Source organism: Poromitra crassiceps (genome assembly GCF_964638095.1).
Source record: "Poromitra crassiceps genome assembly, chromosome: 28".
Classification (NCBI taxonomy): domain Eukaryota; kingdom Metazoa; phylum Chordata; class Actinopteri; order Beryciformes; family Melamphaidae; genus Poromitra; species Poromitra crassiceps.
Window position 1 is genome coordinate 11422362 of NC_139651.1, and position 22603 is coordinate 11444964.

Here is a 22603-nt window from a genome sequence, read left to right on the forward strand (position 1 = left end):
GTGGATTATGTGAGTGTGGAGTGAAAGAAACAATTAAGCATGTTTTCCTGGAATGTGCTAAGTATAGAAAAGAAAGGGAAATTTTGTTTAAAAGTTTGACAAGTTTAGGAGTAGCTGTCTTTTCTATTAAAGTTTTCTTTGGGCATAATAAGAGCCACCAGTTGATCATTAAAGCAGTGTTGCAGTTTCTGCATGAATCAGGACTGTATCAAAGAATATGAAGTGTGAGTGAATTAGTTTGACCTGCGGAGGGCAGTAATACGCCTAGTAGCGTCCACACTGCCGGAAATCTAAAAGAAGAAGAAGAAGAAGAACAATATTTTAGCCTTCAGTTCTTATCATTGTAAGCTCTTTGATAGCACACCCTCGTCCCTCGTCTCCAGGCAACAGGGTGTAAATAAATGTCTCCACAGGTTGAAACAGGAGTGGAAGAAGAGAAATGAATGAGATGTTGGCTTGACGCGGTTTGTTTACCGAACCAAGGGCAGACTGTTGAATGCATCTTGGAAGCAAGATCCCAAGGATTCAATACAGGTAAATTGACATGGAGTGGTGGATAAGGCAAGCTAACGTTAGCGATATCGTCATAGCTACAGTAACTAGCAAACTTAGCCAACGTTAGGTTTCAGCGGTGATCAACATCCCTTTTCTTCGTGTCATCTCATCCATCAACGCTATTTGTGAATATACTGTCCGTGATGTCTGTGGAGAATGGGTTAGCTTGTTAGCCGTGGCTTAACGTTAGCAAATACTAAAGCTAGCTAGTGTAGCGTCCGAGGTAACAAGATTAGTTAGCAGCTGGGTCAGAACTATATAGCTTTACAACTAATTTATGTGTTCATACAACGACCTAACGTTATACTGTTCGGATAATATATGAAATGACGTTAGCTTAACTAAACGTTATTGTAGAAGTAGTATAAACCACAGGAAAGCTTGGATCTGCAAATGTGCTTCAGTGAAACAATTTAATGCGTAGAGATGAGCTAACCAAAAGCTTCGGGTGGTAATCTGACCAAGGCACCAGCTATAGCTAGATGATCGATGCTTTTACCCCTTACCCCCCCCCCCCCCCCCCCTCCCAACTATAAGCTTACTTTTCAAAGGAAAATACTTATGATGGCCAGTGTATTGTTAGTGTAGTAGCTAGGGAGATGTGTGGACTGTTCTGTACTGTGGAACATGACCAAGTTTGCACCAATGCTGACAAGAGAGCTATGACAATGATAATAATACTGTAATCCAATAGCTCCGACATAGATTGTAAGTGCAGCTTTGACTCTGGATGCATTCATTTCCAAAACTCTGAATCCGGCTGCCCTGCGACCATACAAAACACCTATGCCATCATACTGGAATCTAGGAAAAGTTGTCAATATTCGTTTCAGTTTTCAGGTATCAATAAGATATTGATCACAAACAGGTGGTCGGTAAGATAATAAACCCAAATTGTTGACAATAAAATGGAAACACTGCTTCTTCTGTTTCTGCCTTCATGTGCCTATGTGAATTATTGAACTTGCGAGGATCAAATAAGTAACCCATGTAAATTCTGTTTTAGGTATGTGTTAGAGAATGGAATTTCCACTCTTCATCCGCTTAATGTGATAATTATAACAGCCTATCTAAACCAAATGAATTGAAGCCAGGAGTCCAGGAAGATGTCAAATTCCATTCTCTAACAGTATGTTTATTGTACAACATGTATCTTCTTTGCAGGAAGATCAGGCCGACAGCTAATGGTAGCTGGTTAGCCAATGGGGCTGTTTGACAGGCTAGCAGGATTGCTGGGGTTGAGGAAGAAGGAAGTGAATGTGCTCTGTCTGGGACTGGACAACAGTGGCAAAACCACCATCATCAACCACCTCAAACCCTCCAATGTAAGTCTATCAATAGTTTGCTACAGTGATATTACCCAATAAACATTCCGAACAAATCATCAAAATTATTAACAAGTTTGTGTTTTGTGACACATTGATGTTAATGCAATTTAGCTGGTTGAATATTTTCAGCTAGAAAACAACGCTGAATCCCGGTTGGAGTTCACTGGGTATTATTGACATTGCAAACATGATGGGAGATATTATCCATCTCACAGGCTGAGTAGGCAAAAACTACAATGAAACGGTTTTGGCTAGAAGTAGCCTGCAAATAGCCGGTGCAATTGGGAGCTAAATTGTGGCTATGCATGGGTTACGTATACCATGTCAAACTGAACACCTTGTAATCGGTTACACACGCTAAAATATGTTTTCCTCAAAATCACCATTCCCAACAATTAATGTTTTCATGTCGGCAAATGGTCATAATAAAGTCACGTCTTGAACCGACGTCTCTTGGATTCGTTCACCTCGGCGCAGGTCGAGGAAAATGTTTTGTGGGTACATTCATTATTCAAGTAGCATAATCACAAATAATATTATAAATGTTATACACAGACACATGTGGCATGTGTGTGTAAATAATGAACTGGTTGTACCAAATTTATGTAGTATCATTTTAGGCCTATTTCTAATCTGTACTCATTCATTTAGGATTTACAAACACTTAATTTGTCTCACAGGCCCAGACGCAAGACATCGTCCCCACCATTGGCTTCAGCATAGAGAAGTTCAAGACATCAAGGTAGCTGCTCTTCATGATTCAACAACCAGTTAGAAATTCAACTGATTGTCCGAGGAATGCTTGGTCACCTTTTGTACAATTCTATGTATCTGTCTCATGTAATTTGACCTTGTCTCACCTTTTCAATTTGGATCTCTGTCTTCTCCTCAGTCTGTCCTTCACAGTGTTTGACATGTCAGGCCAAGGCAGATACAGAAACCTCTGGGAACACTACTACAAGTGAGAGAGCCCCGATGGCGCAGGAAGTGCATCCCGCTCTTCTTTGACCTTTGACCTGTCCTGTATACATTTGATCTGTGTTGTTGTCTGTGCTTGGCTTTGTTTCACTTTGACACCTCTGATCTCCTTCTATTCTCAGGGAGGGTCAAGCCATCATATTTGTCATTGATAGTGCCGACAAGTTGAGGATGGTCGTGGCCAAAGAAGAACTGGACACATTATTAAACCATCCAGGTGAATTTAGTGTCATTCATTACTCTTCAACTTGTGCCTGCATGGGTTTGAGTCCCAGGCCAGCTAATGCTACAGTATGCTGTGACATCTCTTTCACATGGCTTTTTCTATCTGCCAACCTTTATCTATTTTATTCAGCTTCTTTTCTAATGTTGTCTCAGTTCCACAATTCTTCATCAGTTGAACTGGATAAAATTGCTCTTTGATGATGACGTTAAAACTTCCCCATATTGTTGCTCTTGCTCTCACTACAGACATTAAACACAGGAGGATCCCCATCCTGTTCTTTGCCAACAAGATGGATGTGAGGGACTCTCTCTCTTCGGTCAAGGTCTCCCAGCTGCTCTGTCTGGAGAACATGAAAGACAAACCCTGGCACATCTGGTAAGACACACGTGCACGCCTATCCGCTTACTTATGGCCCGTGTGCCGACAACAACGCAGTGTATCGGACGGAGACTGTTGATCCAATTATCAATGATTCATTGTGACGTGGTGTGAAACCGTGCACACTGTTGCACGTACACACGCACGTGCACTAACAACTAACATAAATGGCATCAGTTTTCCTTAAAGGAACAGTCCACCCCAAACGGAAAAATCTGTAATTATTCACTTACCTTCATCTCAGACGAAACGGCATTGAAGTTCATAAGACTATGTGTGATGTTGAAAGGTTTTGACTGACACGGGGAGTGAGTAGATCGCTGAGCAGAACAGAACTTTTGTTTTGCGGTGTACTGTTCCTTTAATAGCGGGATTGTAATTCTACAGCCCTCTAATGTGACCTGTTGATATGTTTCAGTGCCAGTGATGCTGTGAAAGGAGAAGGTTTACAGGAGGGGGTCGACTGGCTTCAAGGTAAGATGAGCGTTAACGTGAGTGATGAAGATCAAACTGTAAGAAAATGGGGATGTAACGGTGTGCAGCGTTCACAGTTCAGTTGGGTAGACAATATTTTGCTTAAATGTTCAGTGTAGTCACAAAAATGTGTGAATGTAAATTTCAGATTCTATCACATAAGGCCGTGGGCGTGTCCATCTAGCGTCTTTTTCCGACCGTTAAACGCTGGAAGTACGCTGGGAAGCACTGATCTCAGCGCACAATTATATAAGGAAGCAGTCTGAAACTAACGTTAGTTCAGTGCGGTAGTAGCTTGATAGCTGACGGCTAACATTAGCAAACAACACACATACAGTGATTTAGCTCAACACTCACCAGAAATATTAAGTGTCTAGCCAATCTGCTCCCACAATTGGGCCTTTCTGTCTCTGTTGCGATAGTTTCTCCATATGATTAGTTGCCAGAAAAGGAGCACCCGACACCAGCGTCTTTCTGAAAAGTTAAAATACTTTCAGCTGGGAACATAATTTCCCCACTTCAGCTCTTTGTAGAATTCATGATTTTCTTTCTCTTATTTTTATTACCATTATATTTTGGCACATCCAAAATTCTCCACATGTGTTCCTGATATCATTCCAGGTTATTTATTTGACAGGAGGAGGGTATACTGTACATAACGTAGTTTAGTTATTTCATCTGCAAAGAGCATTCTGATCTACGGCATCCACACAACATCATCTTTTCTTGTATTGTTTTATTCTTTCTTATTTAAATCGCTCCATAGAACAAACTTCACAGTGAGTATTGGCTGTTGTGTTTGTGCTGTATTATAGCATTTGCTGTATAGTTGTGCTGTGTGACAGCGCGTAAACATCTACTCTAATTTTGCTACTAACTCCATCCACCCATTGTCTTGCCACTTATGTGGGTCAGGATCGCAGTGGCAACAAGGAAAGCAGAGGAGCGTGAACATCCCTTTTCCCCAGCAACTTCCTCTAGCTCCTTCTGGGGGATCCTAGAAGCTCTCACGGGCCAGCTGGGAGATGTAGTCCATTTAACATTTTTCGGTCTGCGCTAGGGCCTCCTCCAAGTCGGCATCCTGACTAGGCGTCCAACCCACCTCCACTGGAGCCTCTAAATGCAGAGGACAAGCAGCATTTTACAGTATCACCACACTCGAATTCATTGCTCCACCTGCTGCACCTAACCTCTCACGATCGCTTTTAGCCTCACTCGTGAAATAATACCCAGAGACACCTGAACTCTGGCCCACTCCTCACCTGAATGGGACAGGCCAGCTTTCTCCAGGAGAGAACCATGATCTCATATCTAGAGGTGGCCACCCTCCACCTGACCTGACCATGTCACTTCCATCACTAAACCGCTTCAGTACACATCAGAGATCACAGAGTGATGGGGGCAAAAGGATGGATTAATCTGCCACCAGCAGAGATGTCACCGAACTGCATGCTCTCTAGACATGTGAAACACTCTCACCTACCGCTTTCAGACAGACACTGTTCTGGTTCTGGCTCTGGCTCTGTTCTGGAGTCTCAGAACCTTGGTGCTTTCTGGAACTGCATGCTCTCTAGACCTGTGAAACACTCTCACAGAGCCCTTAGCATTTCAGGTGAGATCTCATTCACCACTGGCGTCTTGCTGCCATGTTGCTTGATCACTACCTCAATGAGATGCTTAATGCATTCATACCCTCCAGCACTGCCTTCTGAACAGAGTTGGTGTCTCTTGGGTTTTGGAGTTCCTCAAAGTGTTCCTTCCACCCTCAGATAATGTCTCCAGTCAAGGTGAGCTTTTCCGCACAGCCGCTGAGAACAGCCTGAGAAGCTTTAGGCTTGTAGCCATCTGACAGTCATTCTCTAGCCACTTTGATGAACTCCTCTCTCCTCTTGCTTCTTCAACAGCTGCAGCCTTTTTGGCTTGCAGATACCCATCTTTTGTACCATCCAGGCATGGACGCCACCTTCTTCTGCTTGACAGCCTCCCTCACTGCTGGTGTCTGTCCACCAGCAGGTTCTTGAGATGCCACCATGAGAGAGGCCACCACCTTTTGACCACAGCTCCTGGCTCTCTTCACCCAAGTGTCAGTACATGTGGCCTCAGAATGATGAAAACATCTATGAAGTCAATCGTTGACCTTTGGCCGAAGGTGCTCTGATACCAAGTTACACCGATGAGCATATTGTGTTTCTAGATGGTGTTGTGTTGATGTGACTTGATCATTCCCACCCCTCAAAGTGTCCTGACATACAACTGAGCTGTCTGCAGTACAGTAACACGATTCAAGATTTAATTTTCAGACAGAATCATATGTAATGATTTGAATCTTAATGCTAAATGGCGTGCAGGATATTACAACATGTGCAACAGATTTCTCAACATGCACAAAAATAATAAAAACCAGAAAAGCTGTGATAAATAAAGAACATTACTATCGCTCCATCATGAGAGACAATGACACATTAATGAGACTGACACGTTTCATTTACAGCATCTTTTCCTTCATGCATTTGTCACTTGTGTTTTCCAGATCAAATCAGAACAATGAGAACGTGAGGTGGAAGTAGCAGCATCATCTGATCCATGACAGAAGAGCCTTTTAGTAATGCCCAGTGTACACACACACACACACACACACACACACACACACACACACACACACACACACACACACAAATTGACCCCACATGCCAAAGTTTGAAGTATAAACAGACTAAAATTTTGAATTTTGCTGATCAATAATCCTGTCCAGCAAAGACAAGAAGCAGTAACAATTTGTCCGAAAAAGGGTCTATTACATTTCCTCTTTGATGTGTCTCATGTTGTTTGGTATCCACCATTTCACTGGCACAGTTACTGCTTTTTGGCTTTGTGAGGCAGAATTGGCGAGTCTCTTGTGAATCTTTTGCATCAAATTGCCCCATCATTGACTACCAATGAATGGTAATAATTCCATCCAGTTGGAAACATATTCCACCACTGTGGCAACCTTTCAAGCCTCACCACCATCAGGGTTCCCCATCCCCAATTTAGAATCAAGGTTTACTATTATAAAAGTCTATAGAAGCTATTATATATTTGTAATATGGCTGTTGCTAGGGCTTGCAGTTTGTGTTTAAATGTAGGGAAGTAATACTGTTTACAATATGTTTATTAAATGTAGAGAGAGATGAATAGAAAAGAAAACACGACTGCAAAACTGAATTGTATGTATATAGATGTAGTACGTTTTAGACTCACCAGATTTATTGAGGCCTCTGCTTCTATGTTATTCCTACAATCTTAGTCTAGTCATTGTGAAGAACAACCAATCTTTCTCAAAACGGCAAACCTGAGAAATGAGGTGAATCCAAAAGAATCACTTTGTTTGAGTAACACATGCTGGTCTGGATGGTGTCACTCTCTCATTTGCTGTCGCTGAAGCAGCTCTAGGATTTTTAAGCTCACATACAGTATGTCTTGTTTTGGAAGGGACTTTGCGTTCAAAGCTCGAGTACGAATTCCTGTTAACGAAGGAAGAACTTTGCTCAAAGGAGAATTTCGGTTTATTTGAACCTGGAGCCCTCTCCTCACATTAATTATTATCTGACGACTCACCCAGTGTTCTCTGGTGCGATTCTGAGCCTCCTAGGCGTTGTTGTGAGCCAAATAGTGTCCAAGCCAGTCCTTGAATGGCGCTGCATCGGGGCCAGATGGCAGCGTGCGGTTAACGGTGTCCAACTGGTCATTTTGTTGGTGCAATTGGAATATGCACAGAATCGAACCATGTTGTAAGATTTCTAAATGTATTCTCCGAAAAACGAGCTGAGCTAGTCTTCTGCCTAGGAGGCTCAAAATCGCACCGGAGAACACTTGGTGAATCGTCAGATAATAATTAATGTGAGGAGAGGGGCTCCAGGTTCAAATAAACCGAAATTCTCCTTTAAGGGGACCACAGTTATGATGTAAAATATTCTGCATTCCTGCACTCCAGAAGTTAGGTTTTAGTGTGTCACTGTTAGATGTTTCAAAATGATGATCAACTGGGAGGTCTTTCAGCAAAATTCATATCCCCATGCCAGTTCTTAAGCGGTGCAGCCACTTCTGTAAGTGACTGCGTGTCCGCCCCGTTTGAGCACGGGATTTGAGAACGGGATTTGAGCAGTGCACCGAGATGTGCGCACGAGATGTAGACGAGCCCCCCCCCCCCCAGCTCTACAAGGAAGCGAGAGTGGAGATAGACAGCGTCTCAACGCCAGTGAAACACGCACACATGCGCACGCACGCACAGTGCCAGAGAGAGTGCTAGAGAGAGGGGGGGTGGTGGAGAAGGGTCCAACCTGCACAAACCTGCGCCACTTACTTCAACACCTGGGTGTGATTTTTACATTGATTACAGCATTCCAGACGCCATCACACAGCCACCACTTTCAAACGCGGCACTTTGTCGGCAGAAGTCCACTTCAGCACCACAGAAGTGACCGATTCAGACAAACTATAACATCAGATGAGCTGTATATATATATTGTATTTATTACATTGTATGTGTATTCATTCTTGAAGAATAAAGCTGTGAAAAAGCTTGGTAGTGTCTCCTGCGTGCCCATTCTCTTGTAAGGAGCCCCCCCTCCTCTCCCTCTCTCTCTCTCTCTCTCTCTCTCTCTCAAGCATCCTGGGTTCTGCCAGCAACAGCTGCTCATTAGGTTCCTCTACAGTTGGCGTATTCACTCCTACAGTTTATTATGAGGATGTCTATGTGGTTTCTGATTATGTTATGTAACCTGCTTGTTAGTTTATGCTTTTTCCCTCCCGAAGTTGTTGTTGTGGTGTAGTTGTTGATGTGAGTACTCGACTAATGAGGACGTGTACGTGATTCATTTGCGAGCATAAATAACTGGCTCAGTTGAAGTGTTTGCCCGGCAGTGTGTATCTTGAGACCTGTCACAGCCATGTGGCGGCCATCTGTCAGACGTTCAAGTACAAGTCTTAACAATCTTCTGCATGTTCAACATTTCGCCATCAGTAAATAGTCTGTTATCAGTTGTCGGCTGTTTATTTGGCATACTTCAAACAGAAACACTGAAAAATGCAATGCTAATCAGTGTTATTGCTGCTATTGCTCAATTTTTTCAAATTGTCTTAGGAATTCTTATTTGTTAGGCTATTTGTAATTTTGTGTTCTGTAACTATGGCCTTCCAGCGGATGAGCCTGCTATTGCCTCTATCCATGGTGCTGAAACAGTTGCAGTTCCTTGCCAACAGGCGACGCTGTGCACGTTGAATTAGGTATCTTCCTCTCACCTAATGAGTGAACGGCTTACTCGGCCTTCTGCAGTAGATAACTTCCTCATCGCTTTCGGTTCAGGACACTGTTTACTTTGTGGGTGTGTGTGTGACAGGGACAGGGGGTTTTGATTTCCTAAAGCTAGACTAGTTGACGGTCTATATCATTAAATCTCTCTGCTGCTTAAGTTTTCAGCACCCACGGGTCCATCCTAATTGGATGCCTGTCAGTTTTGACAAGAATAAATTAAACGACTGGAGCCAGACGAGGCCATTAACTAGACACAGCTCATTGATATATAGCCTAGCTACCGATGGGAAAGTGGCAGATACTCACTTTAAAATTTGAATTGCTCACAGGTGGGTAGGCTATATCGTGGAGCATTTTACTCTATGAATTCTTATATATCCAATATCCAGAAAATGGCAAAGGCCCACCAAAAATACCCCCAATCAAGTATAATTCACTTTGTTGAAATTTTACCTTTGTATACATAATTACTGCTGTAAATCTGAGTAACACTGCAACTCGGAATAAAAGTTACTGAGTTGTAAAATAAATAAATAAATCGTGACATCGTTCCCAATAAGGACATGACAGACTTCGATCGTCCCACCCAGAAGAGATCTGTTGCTGGCTTTATCCTGCTCCAGAAATCGTTGCTGTGGCCAAAGTTAATTGCGTCGTGCAGCCAGTAGCCGTCAGCAGCCCAAGTAAAGTGCAGGCCGAGGAGAGAATGACAAAGATGCAGAGGCCATCGAAATATGGACATAATTGACAGGTTACACGTTGCGCTATGAAGAGAGATGACGCATGAATAGGAATACAGGTTGATGTAGCCTATGGTATTTATAGACTTTCTTGAGTGTTCCAACTTCCAGAAATAATAAGCTTTGAAATTCGTGACATTCAATCTGTGATTTAAAGAAAGCATGAAAGACATTCCAATTCTGTTATCCAAATGGAATCTCAGCCCATTTCCGTCTTCCTCCGGTGAGTCCGGTCAGATCTGGTCAGATCTATATTGGGTCCGATTTTTTCCCCTTTTTTCCATGGGTCAGATACACCATCAGCTATAGTAGCCTACACAGTGACACGTTTCTATACATTGTAAGAGGGACGTTCAGTTTTCTCTGACGTGGTTATCAGCCATCATGACGGCACCTGCTCCCACAGTGAGTCACATGGGAGACCTCTCCAAGCTTCTTTTTTTTATGGTTCATCGCGGTGCAGAGTGGGACACCGTTCTTCACATTTTCACAAGGACACTCACTACTCACTGTTCTGACGGAGTTTTCCGCCTCAAGTGCCACAGTACATGACTCCAGAAATACTTAAGGTAAGTTTTTCCCAGTATTTAATGTTTAATCCAACACCATCCATATCAGGTTTGAGCAGACTTAACCGAAGTGCAGATGTTAAACTGGAGATCTTTAGGGGACAATAGCATGTTCTGGAACGTTATTTGGGTTATAAGAACGTTTTGGAGTTTAAAATTATCACATTTTTGTGTGAACGCTGTGCGTAATTTGATTTTTACGCGCAGCCATTTGCAATAGAAAAGGTAAATGGCCGGACCGAAAACGACCATCACTGATGAGTGACCGTAGAAAGTAGGAGAAATAGGTACAATTATTGACAGATGAATTAAATTTAGTGATTATTTTAGGAGATTGGGCAATTTAGGCTACTTGGGCGTTAATTGGATTCGGCAAGCTATGGCACTTCCCAGAGATAGCCTATAGGCTACATTTGAATGTATAGTTTTCGTTTCATTAATTCATTTTCATTGCCATGATATTAGAGAACAAACGCCGACCAAAAAATCGCCAGAAAATCTTTTTGGAAGCCATCAGGGGAACTTTTAGGACCAACCTTCCCTCAAAGCTCTGTGCTTGCAGTTTGGTGACCTTCACTCTCAGCACAAGGTCTCCATAAGTGCAAATCAGACGGTTGAGCATTATTTTAATATAGAACCACCGCTAACATCTTCTTTGAAGAACATTTATTTTCTGTGGGCAGCCTATGTCCAAAACATTTTCATGTCAGAACCAATTAATAGGTTGCCACGCGTAATTGGTCCACTTGACCCTATGCAAAAATCTTGTCGATATAGGTTTCAAGTTTTGCTTAATATATCTACGTTGCACTTTGCCAGATCTTGGGTTTTAGTGCGCACTGAGGGAACCTGGACGAGCCTCTCCTTTATGTGCGCCAAGCAGGTCTCCATGCCATCCCGTTCCTAGCGGAAGACCGGTGCGACAATGACCATCCATGTAGAGGGGCTTGTGGCTATCGCGTTCTTCTACCTCATCATCCTCTTCGTGGGCATCTGGGCGGCATGGAAGAACAAGCACTCTGGGGAGGCGGAGGGCACCAACCGCAGCGAAACCATCATGGTCGGCGGGAGAGACATTGGCTTGTTCGTCGGTGGATTTACCATGACAGGTTGGTCAAGAGACAAGTCTGTGTTTCTCTCACTCAACAACTAGATTTTCATTCTGACCGAAATTTAGAGGGAGGCTTCAGAATAAAGATCATTCACATGCAGGCTTAAACACTCACTTCAGTTATGTTCACAGGAAAATAAGACAAAGAAGTCCGATGGCAGAATCAATCATTCGATTTATTTGGTCTTGTTCCCCTGAAGTGAAAAGACAGTTACTGTGGTCAGATTCAATTGATTGAATGACTGATTGATTGATTGAATTATTGATTGATTGATCACCAATTGATTGATTGACTATTTATTTGTGTGTGTGTGTGTGTGTGTGTGTGTGTGTGTGTGTGTGTGTGTGTGTGTGTGTGTGTGTGTGTGTGTGTGTGTGTGTGTGTGTGTGTGTGTGTGTGTGTGTGTGTGTGTGTGTGTGAAGCGTGTGCCAACATTTTGTAACGAGGCAGAAAAGGCAGCTTGCATTGGGGACAAGTTAAAGCCACTGGTAGATTTATCATTTGTTTTAGAAGCCAACTTTCTTTCTTTTTTTTAACACTGAAGGACTCATCGTTTGCATCGATATCGTTGCAGTAGGCCTATACTTTCTCTAGAAGTGGTTTTCACTCAAACCTACAGTAGGCTACAGTAGCCAAATTGATTATTCGTACCCTTCAACAAACTTCTCTCCTTTTATCCTTGCAGCGACCTGGGTTGGAGGTGGATACATCAACGGCACAGCTGAGTACGTGTACCTGCCAGATTATGGCCTGGCTTGGGCACAGGCTCCTTTTGGATACGCACTGAGTCTTGTTGTGGGTGAGTGACACAGCATATTTGTCCATCAGCCAATTACATTTCAGCCGTTGAAAGTGAAACCAAACGTGAGGCGTCTTATTGGCTGTATGATGTGCGCTCTCGTCCCAGGTGGTCTTTTCTTCGCCAAGCCCATGCGCTCACGGGGTTACGTCACCATGTTGGACCCGTTCCAGCAGCTGTATGGGAAACGTATGGGCGGCCTGCTCTTCATACCTGCCCTGATGGGCGAGATCTTCTGGTCTGCTGCCATCTTATCCGCCCTGGGTAAGTTCATATTGATATTATATATTATTATATATAGATATATTATAATATCATATTGATATTGAAGAGGGAATAATAGGTTATTGTGGGCAGCGAGGTGTGTGTGTGTGTGTGTGTGTGTGTGTGTGTGTGTGTGTTTGGTTGGGGGGAGGTTGCATACGTTGTCCATAACGGTGGTCCGCCTGTCCGTTCCTGACTTCAGGTGCGACTCTGAGTGTGATCGTGGACATCAACATTAAGATGTCGGTGGTCATCTCCGCTCTCATAGCCATCTTCTACACGCTGGTTGGAGGACTGTACTCTGTGGCCTACACCGATGTGGTGCAGCTCTTCTGTATCTTTGTGGGCCTGGTAGGTTTTAACCGTCAACAGAAATGCAAAGTGCTCTAAAGTACCCGAGTGCACTAACTGCTATTTGAGTATTTTTCCGAAGTAAAATGCTGTTATTTCAATTTGAGACAAATTACACTGAAGCTACAGATTACATTTAGATTACTTTCTTCTTAAGTGAAATATACCAAATCACTTCAGGAATGGGGTTCAGCTATAGCCATTCAAATCCAGTGTTGTGCAAGTTACTTGCAAAATGTAATATACTACATATTACTAGTTACTTTCATTTGAAAGTAATAAGTTACTTTACAATATTACCGTCTGTGTAGAGTAACTCATTACTTATTACACTACCTTTCCATTACTTTCACCAAAACAAAAGCAGCAGCAGAATGACATCGCCGCCCCGGAACAATCCTGAAAAATAATTTCAACCGCGTTGAAGTCAGTTTAAACAATGCAAAATTCTAAATGTCATTCTTTTCCTTTGTTATTGTCATCTATAGTGGTTATATGCATAAAAACAGATAGTTTGATTAGGAAATGATTGTATATTAATGTGCTTTGATTAAAAAAAATTAACTCAATTTGTAACTTGAGTTACTTGACAAAGTAACTGGTATAATATTACTGAAATCCTATAAGTAATAAGTTATATTACTTAGTTACTTCTAAAAGTAATATATTACATGTAATATGTTACTTTTGTAATGAGTTACCCCCAACACTGTTTAAATCTCACAGCAAGTAACAATGGACTAGAAAGGATGAAAAGAAAGCTATGCTACCGTGGTCATAATTTGAGGCTGAGCGAGTGGTAACTGTAACTGTGTGTATCGACTTGTTTCTGGCTGCAGTGGATCAGCGTTCCGTTCGCTCTGACCAACCCGGCGGTGTCGGACATCACCATCACGGCAGTGAAGGAGGTGTACCAGTCACCCTGGAAAGGCAGCATCAGCAGGGCTGACACCTGGGTCTGGGCGGACAATTTCTGTCTCCTGGTAAATATGAACACGATAATAACCACTGTGAATTCATCTCTCTCACGTCATCTGATGCTGTTCAGTTTGAGACCAAGGCTTTGCTCAAAGTCAAAACGTTTCTAAATGATTTGGGTATATTGTTGAATTAAATGCCACCGTTTCAGTTGATGGAACAAAAGTAGAGTGTGCACTTAAGTTGCACGCACAGTGAATTGAGACTTTTATTTGAGACTCGTCCTCAAATACTTCAAACTTGCACTCAAGATTTGGGACTTGTGAACAATCTTAATTTATTTGTATTTTTTGGGTGCATTAACAAATGTCTATTATAATGAAGACGACTTTAGATTTGACTTGGACTCTAGCTCAAAGACTTGAGACTTGACTTGGACTTGCAAAAAAGGACTTATGAGCATCTCTGAGGTGTATGAATGTATTAACACCTAGACAGCTCCTCATCATCACCACTCTGCACAATTTCAGTCGAACCATATCGTGAGGTGTTAAGGAGCTTGTTTTCCCCGTGCTTCTGACCTTTCCTTGTTGCCGCAAAACTGAATTCCAGACTGCGTCCATGTTGGGCTTTAGTTGTCCCAGCAGCATCATTCACTGGTCTCTGTCTGTCCCACAGATGCTGGGGGGAATCCCCTGGCAGGTGTATTTCCAGAGGGTCCTGTCTGCCTCCTCAGCCACCTATGCCCAGGTCCTGTCCTTCCTGGCTGCTTTCGGCTGTCTCATCATGGCCGTGCCCTCGGTCCTCATAGGAGCCATAGGGGCCTCCACAGGTTCGAGCGCCCACATGCTCACACACACACACACACACACACACACACACACACCACGTGCTTACGTGTATCGTGTGTGTGGAGGTGGTGGCTGTGTTTGTGTGTGTGTGGGTGTGTGTGTGTGTGTGTGTGTGTGTGTGTGTGTGTGTGTGTTTGTGTTTGTGTTTGTTTTGGGGTACCTCAGGGTGGGCCTGTAGATCTGAGAGAGCCTGGTAAATAGCAGCTGGTTCACCTCATGCATAATGAAGGAGCATCAGTTTAATAAGCATGCTGCTTCTGTAAATATTACATTAGATGGAAGCAAGGGACCAAATTAGAGGTTTGATCTCCAGGATCTTTAGGTATCAAAGTCGTCGGTGAACCACTGAATACACTCTAACTCTGTTTGCCAATTTAGCAATATGCAGAACTCACCGTTACTGAGTGAAATTCCTAAATTGAAAAGTGACAGTGCCGTCATATTGTATATTCAAATATTAATAAGTGTTTTGGAATTCTAGTGCATAAGAATTTCATATTTTGAATAAGCTGTTGTTTGAAATTTCAGTATATTTCTGAACACTTCATTCTGAATGACCTTCATTCCTGAGGGGCTTCGAGGTTCCTCTGTAGTTATCCTTAGTGCGTTCATATTTTGTTTGCTGTATTGATCACTGTGTTTATCATTTTGCTATATTGGATTTGTCATTTTAAATCGGTCTAAATCACGTGTATTAAATCTCCATGAATCAGACTGGAACCAGACGAGCTACGGTGCCGTTTCTCCTAAAGCGAGGGACCAAGCAGACATGATCCTGCCCATAGTGCTCCAGCACCTTTGCCCGCCATTCGTCTCTTTCTTCGGCCTGGGCGCCGTGTCCGCAGCCGTCATGTCCTCTGCAGACTCCTCCATCCTCTCAGCGAGCTCCATGTTTGCCAGGAACATCTACCAGATGGCTTTCCGGCAGTCGGTCAGTGCTTTGTGTTTGTGTTTGTGTGTTTGTGTTTGAGAATACCAGAAGTATCTCATTCATGTGTAGATGGCGTGGGGGCATTGACTGTATAAAGAGGGGGTGTTATAAGGAATATACCAGTGAAAAGTTTGGACACATGGATTTTTCTTTATTTTGACTATTTTTCCAATTTTAGAATATTGCCCACTTCGTGCGCTCATTTCTAGCTTCGCGCGTAAGCACAGTTGAGCGCGGCGCGCAGAAAATCAAAACTATGAAATAAAATGAATGAAATTATACGGTGACCAAAAAAGTCTAAACTGTCGTATTTTAGTTTTTTTGGGCTTTGGAAAGAAATCCATACATAGGCATCAACTTCACTATTTATATTTGTCTAAAAATGAAGAAGAAGAAGATGTGTCCAAACTTTTGCCTGGTAGTTTACAATGGTGTAATACATGTAGCCTATGTTTGGTCCATCCTGTATCTGTCATAATCCTGTTTCCACCCATCTGTGTCTCTGCAGGCATCGGACCGTGAGATCGTGTGGGTGATGCGTATCACCATCTTTGTGTTTGGCGGTCTTGCCACGGTGATGGCGCTGGTCACCGGGACAGTTTACGGCCTCTGGTACCTGAGCTCGGACCTGGTCTACGTGATCATCTTCCCCCAGCTGATCAGCGTGCTCTTCGTCAAAGGCACCAACACGTACGGCTCGGTGGCGGCCTACGCCTTCGGCATGGTGCTGCGCATCGGCGGAGGGGAGCCCTACCTGGGGCTGCCCCCCTTCATCTACTACCCGGGCTGGACCACCGAGAAGCGAATGCACCACTCGACCAAAGAAATGGTGGACGTCGTGGTCCAGAAGTTCCCTTTCAAGACGGTCTCTATGGTAGCCTCCTTCTTGGGCAACGTCTTCTTCTCGTACCTGGCCAAGTACCTGTTTGAGAGCGGCAAGCTGTCGCACAAGTACGACTTTCTCGACGCCGTGCACAGCGCGGACATCATGGACAAGACGACGCTGGTGACTCGCGGCAATGACATCGGGCTGTCGGAGATGGCGCCCGTCAAGCCGCGGCTGAGCGTGACCTTGGCGGCCGCCTTCACACGCCGCGACACGCTGCCTACAGCCACGGTGGAGGAAGAGGAGGAGTACAGCCCCGACTCCTCCCACCACGACGACGACGAATGACAAACTCGAGATGCGAACGAACTGAGCTGGTGACGAACCAGAGAACTAGTCGCTCTATGAGGTACACTCCGACCCGAAGAACGAGTTAAGATTAGCTAACAGGCAAACATCCTCCCTTGGGACGACATAGTACCACATCCCGCTTCTGGTGATGGGATAAGAACCACATGCCAGGATATAAATTATAATGTTATAATGTACATATACACACATGTACAGATAGTAAGGTGTGTTTCCATCTGCTTGGATCAGATCAGAGATACCACAAAAGAGAAGTGTGTTCAGAGACTTGAAACACGATTTATTTGATTTATTTCTTTCCCGTCATGAATCACGGGGGAGTGATTTAATCTGAGATGACTGGAGCTAACAGATGATGCACAGAGTACCTATTGGAGCATCGGAGAGACCTCCCACTCTGTTAGGATATTGGAACAGATACCAGGTATGTATAAGAACTGACTGACAGCACAGCCCTACTTTTGGAAGGAGGGAGTATGTAGCAGTTAGACAAAGCAATAACATACTGCTATATGAATATATTATTAGAGAGATGAAACAGATCAGAACAGGGAAGACAGCATACTTTATAGTTTCAACGTTTCATTTCATGTCAGTTAATTCATGTCACGTGTAAGTTTATAAGCACATAAACTCACCTACATTTGTAGCATGACATTAATTAATTGGACACTTAATTAATAAATTTGAATATTAAATACTTCATGTCACAGGACGTGCAATATATCAGACATATTAACATTCCAAAGTACTGTAATATGTTGAATACATTGTTGTCATGGCACTTTGCAGTATTTCACTACATGTACTGTATATTACTACATGTAATTCTTCTTGATGAACACACAATAAGACTGTGAAGCCAGAAAGAAACAATCCATGTATCATGCCAGGCTGAGTAGAAAATATACAAGCAGTAGTGATGGTAGTTGACTCGAAGCACTATAAAAACCACCGTAGCTAATGTTCTCTTAATGTCAGATGTAGACGCAGATTTCAGAATCAGAATCAACGTGAATTGAATCCGATTAGAAAGTGTTTAAAAGTGATCTTGTAATCAATTGCCTTAATAGAACTGATAAGAAGAGGTACGTTTTCTTCGTCAGACTGCGGCGAACAAAGACTTGAATCTGAATGTAAACTCTACAAATTATGTAATAATATCACTGTGTACTTCAACAGCTGTTTGTGTATACGTTTCGTTTGTGATTTGCAAAGTCAAACCGTAACTGTTGCAGCAAAAGAATTAGGGGCAGGCTCCGATTTAGAAATCTGTGATTTATTTGTTAACAGCAATGTACAGATTATTTTCTCTGTGACGTGTATGTTTGAATTAAAAGAAATATATTAATCTGGTTAAAATTATGTACAGTATATATAATGGAAGGATGCTGTCTAAATGTTTATTTATTTTTGATGTAATAAAATGTTAAACAATAACAGTTGATAAATTATATTATTTCAGAATAATATTCACATTGTATTGTTATTAGAGGAACAAAATAATTATTCCTGCTTTGATTAAGAAAATGATTACCATAGTTTTCATTCATCTTCATCTAACTGCATGTATACCCTGTTTGTTGTAACACTTTATTTGAGGGTGCAGTATGACGACATGACACTGTCATAACACTGTCATAACATGACATGACCAAGACAACATAACCTGTCAATGTCTTTCTTATGACAACTTGACATTGTACTTAATGACACCTTAATGTCATGCTATGTCATGTTTATGACAGGTTATGTTGTCTATTTATGTCAAGTTGTCATAATGAAGACTGACAGGTTATGTTGTCTTGGTTAAGTTGTCATAACGAATACATCTCAAACAATGTCAACATTGCATTAACAATGGCATAATTTACTGAATGACACTTAATGACAACAGTCATAAACATTCATAAAGACGGTCATATCATGTTCATGACAGGTGTTATGTCATGTTCATGACAGGTGTTATGTCATGTTCATGACAGGTGTTATGGTGTTATGTCATGTATGTCATGTTCATGACAGGTGTTATGGTGTTATGTCATGTATGTCATGTTCATGACAGGTGTTATGGTGTTATGTCATGTATGTCATGTTCATGACAGGTGTTATGGTGTTATGTCATGTTCATGACAGGTGTTATGTCATGTTCATGACAGGTGTTATGTCATGTTCATGACAGGTGTTATGTCATGTTCATGACAGGTGTTATGTCATGTTCATGACAGGTGTTATGTCATGTTCATGACAGGTGTTATGTCATGGTTATAACAGCGTCATGTCAGTCGTTTGTGTAGGTTTATCCCTCTTTAGCTTTCTGTTCTTTCCTTCTGTCATGACTGGGACCCTTTAGGGATCCTGTTCTGTTAGACATCGATATTTTTACCTTAACCAAGTTATTTTCCTGTAAGTTTGAGCTTCAATGAGATATTGTAATCTCAGTCTGTATACGATTTCAAGAGCTGCATCTCAAATTTGTCGATTTCTTTGTGTTAAATGTCTTTCTTTAGACGAAGGGCCCAGAGTGAATTTGCAGCCAATCCAAGTGTTTTCTTGTCCGCCGGGCCCTTCAGCTAGCTGCGTGGCAGACAGAGAAAGACAAGATGGCCGAAAAACGTGACTGAAATTACAATCGCTTGGCTTGCGTCTTTGTCCCCCTCCATGGGCACAGAGAAAAGACAGCGTCTTAAAATAGCTCTCTCTGGTTATTTACATTACCTTAAGTGCTGTGCTCTCTCTCTTGTCTGGGACTTGGGGTGGGGCGACGCAGGGGGGATGGATGAGGGTGGGTGTTGGTCAGGGAAGATGGACTTGGGCGGGGGTTAGGGGGCGGAGCTTGCCGGCGCCAATCGCCATAAAACCCAACGCAGATGCACGCGAATGACGCAGGAGCCCCACCCACCTATCACGCTCCTCCTTCAGTTCTCCTCCCTCCATCGCGGCGTCCTTTTTGACGTCCTTGGGAACGAAGACCAATCCCATAAAGAGAGCAGAGAGAGAGTGTCTCATCGCCATTCATACAGAGTACAGCAGAGAGCACTCAAGATAATTAACAATTATGACAGAAAGCTGCCCCTCATCCAAAAGTCAAGCCACTTACAGTATGTGGGGGTTTGAGTCTTGGGGGAGATGGTTCTGCGTAGTACTCACTGAGGAGAGCGGTTTGGAGGCAAACCAAAACACACATTCATTCATAATTACTGGATATACTTAGAATGTCCTCACGATGCCTTTCGAGGATTCATCGCCACTTTGGGCCAGTGCAGAATCGTTACCTTGCGTTTGTGCTGACATATTATTGGAACAGATATTCTGTAACTGATCTTAATGGGTCTACTCTTCTCTTGTGTCACATGGTTAGGAATAATATGGAATATATGGGGATGATACTTCAGTTCATTTCAAAATAACAAAGAGACTGATATAATGTGATTTCGAACCCTATGTGACCCCAACCCTGACCCCCGATCTGATGTTTTGTGTTTGTTTGTTTGTTTGTTTGCTTTTTCATCCAACAAGAACAAGATTGTGTCAGGGTGTCAGGGTGTCAGGGTGTCAGGGTGTCAGGGTGTCAGGGTGTCACAACAGGGTTAGCCGACATAAAAAGTAGCACTAATTCTCCTATGTTAATCTGCCATTTGAGGACAGAAACAACCGTCTTTATTCGTAAGTTATTGAATCTCAGGAGCAATCAACCAATGTCCAACATCTGCTTGATCATCTTATCTCATGGGCCCGGTCTGACCTCCTCACCCATAGGGACCTAAGAGCTAAGCTTCCAACCGCTCTGGACTTACCTCCTTGCTCATGTCTGGATGAAGATGATGCTATCTAATTAGTTCCCAAAAGGAGTCACGAACCCTTTGCTACATTTTATCTGCTACAGCTGTCTGTTCTCATTTCTTCCTGGACTCGCGTTCCTGGACCTCCAGTCTTAAGAGATAAAAGGGAATTCTGGGAATCCAAGTCCCAGCAGAGCACTTCCCCATCGGTTTGGACGTGAGGAGATGAGATTACAGAGAGGAGAGACGGTGCATCCAGATAGACATCTTCTAATGTGCCGAGTCAGGCATAACTTTGGAGAGGAGACTCAAAGGAAGCTGACTGCCCTCGTACCACAAACTAGGACTGCTGTTTGTAAACGGTATAGCAGATGCTGTGTATATAACTATACCGATCGATGACATTTTGTCATATGGAATATTTTTTATTTTGTAAGGTTAGAATCGGACACAATTTCGCACACAATTAACTGATACAATATTGTGTATGATGAATTAAATTGGATCTCATTCAATCAAGTCACCTTACACAAGCGCACATTGAAAGAAATAGCTTTTTTTGGGGCGGGCCATTCCAAATAAGAGGAAGCAAAGAGTAGCGTGTAATACAGCAAACGTTGCGACAAGACGACAGCAAAGTAATGGTACAGCAGGCGTGTCTATGGGAATCCATGCTGCCATTTTAACAGCAGTATTATACGTATGATTATGATTATGATTATGATTGCTGTTGACCACAATCTCAGGCTATCTCCGCACCATGTGCAGGACTCAGTGTGACAGCGCTGCTCAGAGAGGAGGGGGGATGGGAGGAGCGGAGCGGAGCCTTCAAGCCCGGAGAGACTTTCTATGACTGAGACGCCTCGACCCCCCCATGCCCTCAACCAGGGGTCCTGTCAGCAATGCTTCAAGCAGCGATGAGCCAGGCTGTGACTTAAAGGGATACTCCGCCAATTTATTTGGCAACATAATCTCACACATAATACGAAAACTGTTTGCAGATTTCCTATGTGTGTGTTGAGATTATGTGCAAAAATAAATCGGCATTGTTTTTCCAGTGGAGTGTCCCTTTAAGCAGAAAGCAGAATGGAAAGCAGAGTAGAAAACAGTGGTATTTTGATCGCTCATACGCAGAGTGTGATATGAAAATGAGACGCAGCCCAGCATCAGATGTGACGTCGTAAGATCTGTCAGATGCGACCGTCCGTTCTGCAGATAGTGTGACGCACGGCCCGCTCGTATCTCATCGGAGGCTGGACCTCCGCCAGCACGACGACGGGCCACTATTTATGTCCTCCTTAAGTGATGTCCCCTGTAATTTGATTGCGAGGCACTTAATTGAAACATGGGGACAGTGAGAGAGAGGGATGGGGAGGAGGGGGAGAGATGAAAGAGGAGGGATATGGGTCTGGGGAGGGAATATGGTGGTAGGTAGAGCAAGGCGTATACACGGTGAGGAAGGATCACTAAGAAGAGATGTATAAAAACATACACAAACCATGCATGAGTGCACACACAGCACACAGTCATGTTGTCACATCTCATTGTTTCCCTGATATCTCTCCATCTCCCTCATCCCACTGAGCAGCCGAGGAGCATCTTTAACTAAATGAATGTAGCCGCTGCTCTAATCGAATCAACCATGGGAACCTAATTACGGAGGCGGCCATGTTCCAGACTGGCTAACCTCAGGTAAACCAGCTCCAGCTCACCGCAGGAATGGGAAAACTGCTGGAGAGACAATCCACCACGTGGAGTTTCTTCATCGGTCAGATTTCAGGAATCGGAGCAGATAGAGCTCTATCTGTGTTAAGAGGAAGAGGGGATATGAGGGACATAAGTCACTCCACACATCCTCA

The 22603-nt window shown here is 43.1% G+C and overlaps 2 protein-coding genes across 2 annotated transcripts; both read left to right on the forward strand.

The window, feature by feature from the left end:
- Positions 1 to 450: 450 nt before the first annotated feature.
- LOC310799708 (ADP-ribosylation factor-like protein 6) lies at positions 451 to 6495 on the forward strand (the record flags this gene model as incomplete). Its single annotated transcript, XM_083662294.1, has 8 exons — positions 451 to 534; positions 1720 to 1880; positions 2564 to 2625; positions 2776 to 2844; positions 2984 to 3078; positions 3333 to 3462; positions 3884 to 3939; positions 6470 to 6495. Exons 2-8 carry the CDS (start codon positions 1758 to 1760, stop codon positions 6493 to 6495), a joined length of 561 nt encoding a protein of 186 aa, XP_083518420.1. The 5' UTR covers positions 451 to 534; positions 1720 to 1757.
- Positions 6496 to 11466: 4971 nt separating this feature from the next.
- LOC310799546 (high-affinity choline transporter 1-like) lies at positions 11467 to 16941 on the forward strand (the record flags this gene model as incomplete). Its single annotated transcript, XM_083662143.1, has 8 exons — positions 11467 to 11650; positions 12339 to 12452; positions 12561 to 12716; positions 12919 to 13067; positions 13907 to 14050; positions 14664 to 14817; positions 15550 to 15767; positions 16276 to 16941. The coding sequence occupies 8 exons, from the start codon at positions 11467 to 11469 to the stop codon at positions 16939 to 16941; spliced, it is 1785 nt and encodes a 594-aa protein (XP_083518269.1).
- Between the last annotated feature and the right edge of the window lie 5662 nt (positions 16942 to 22603).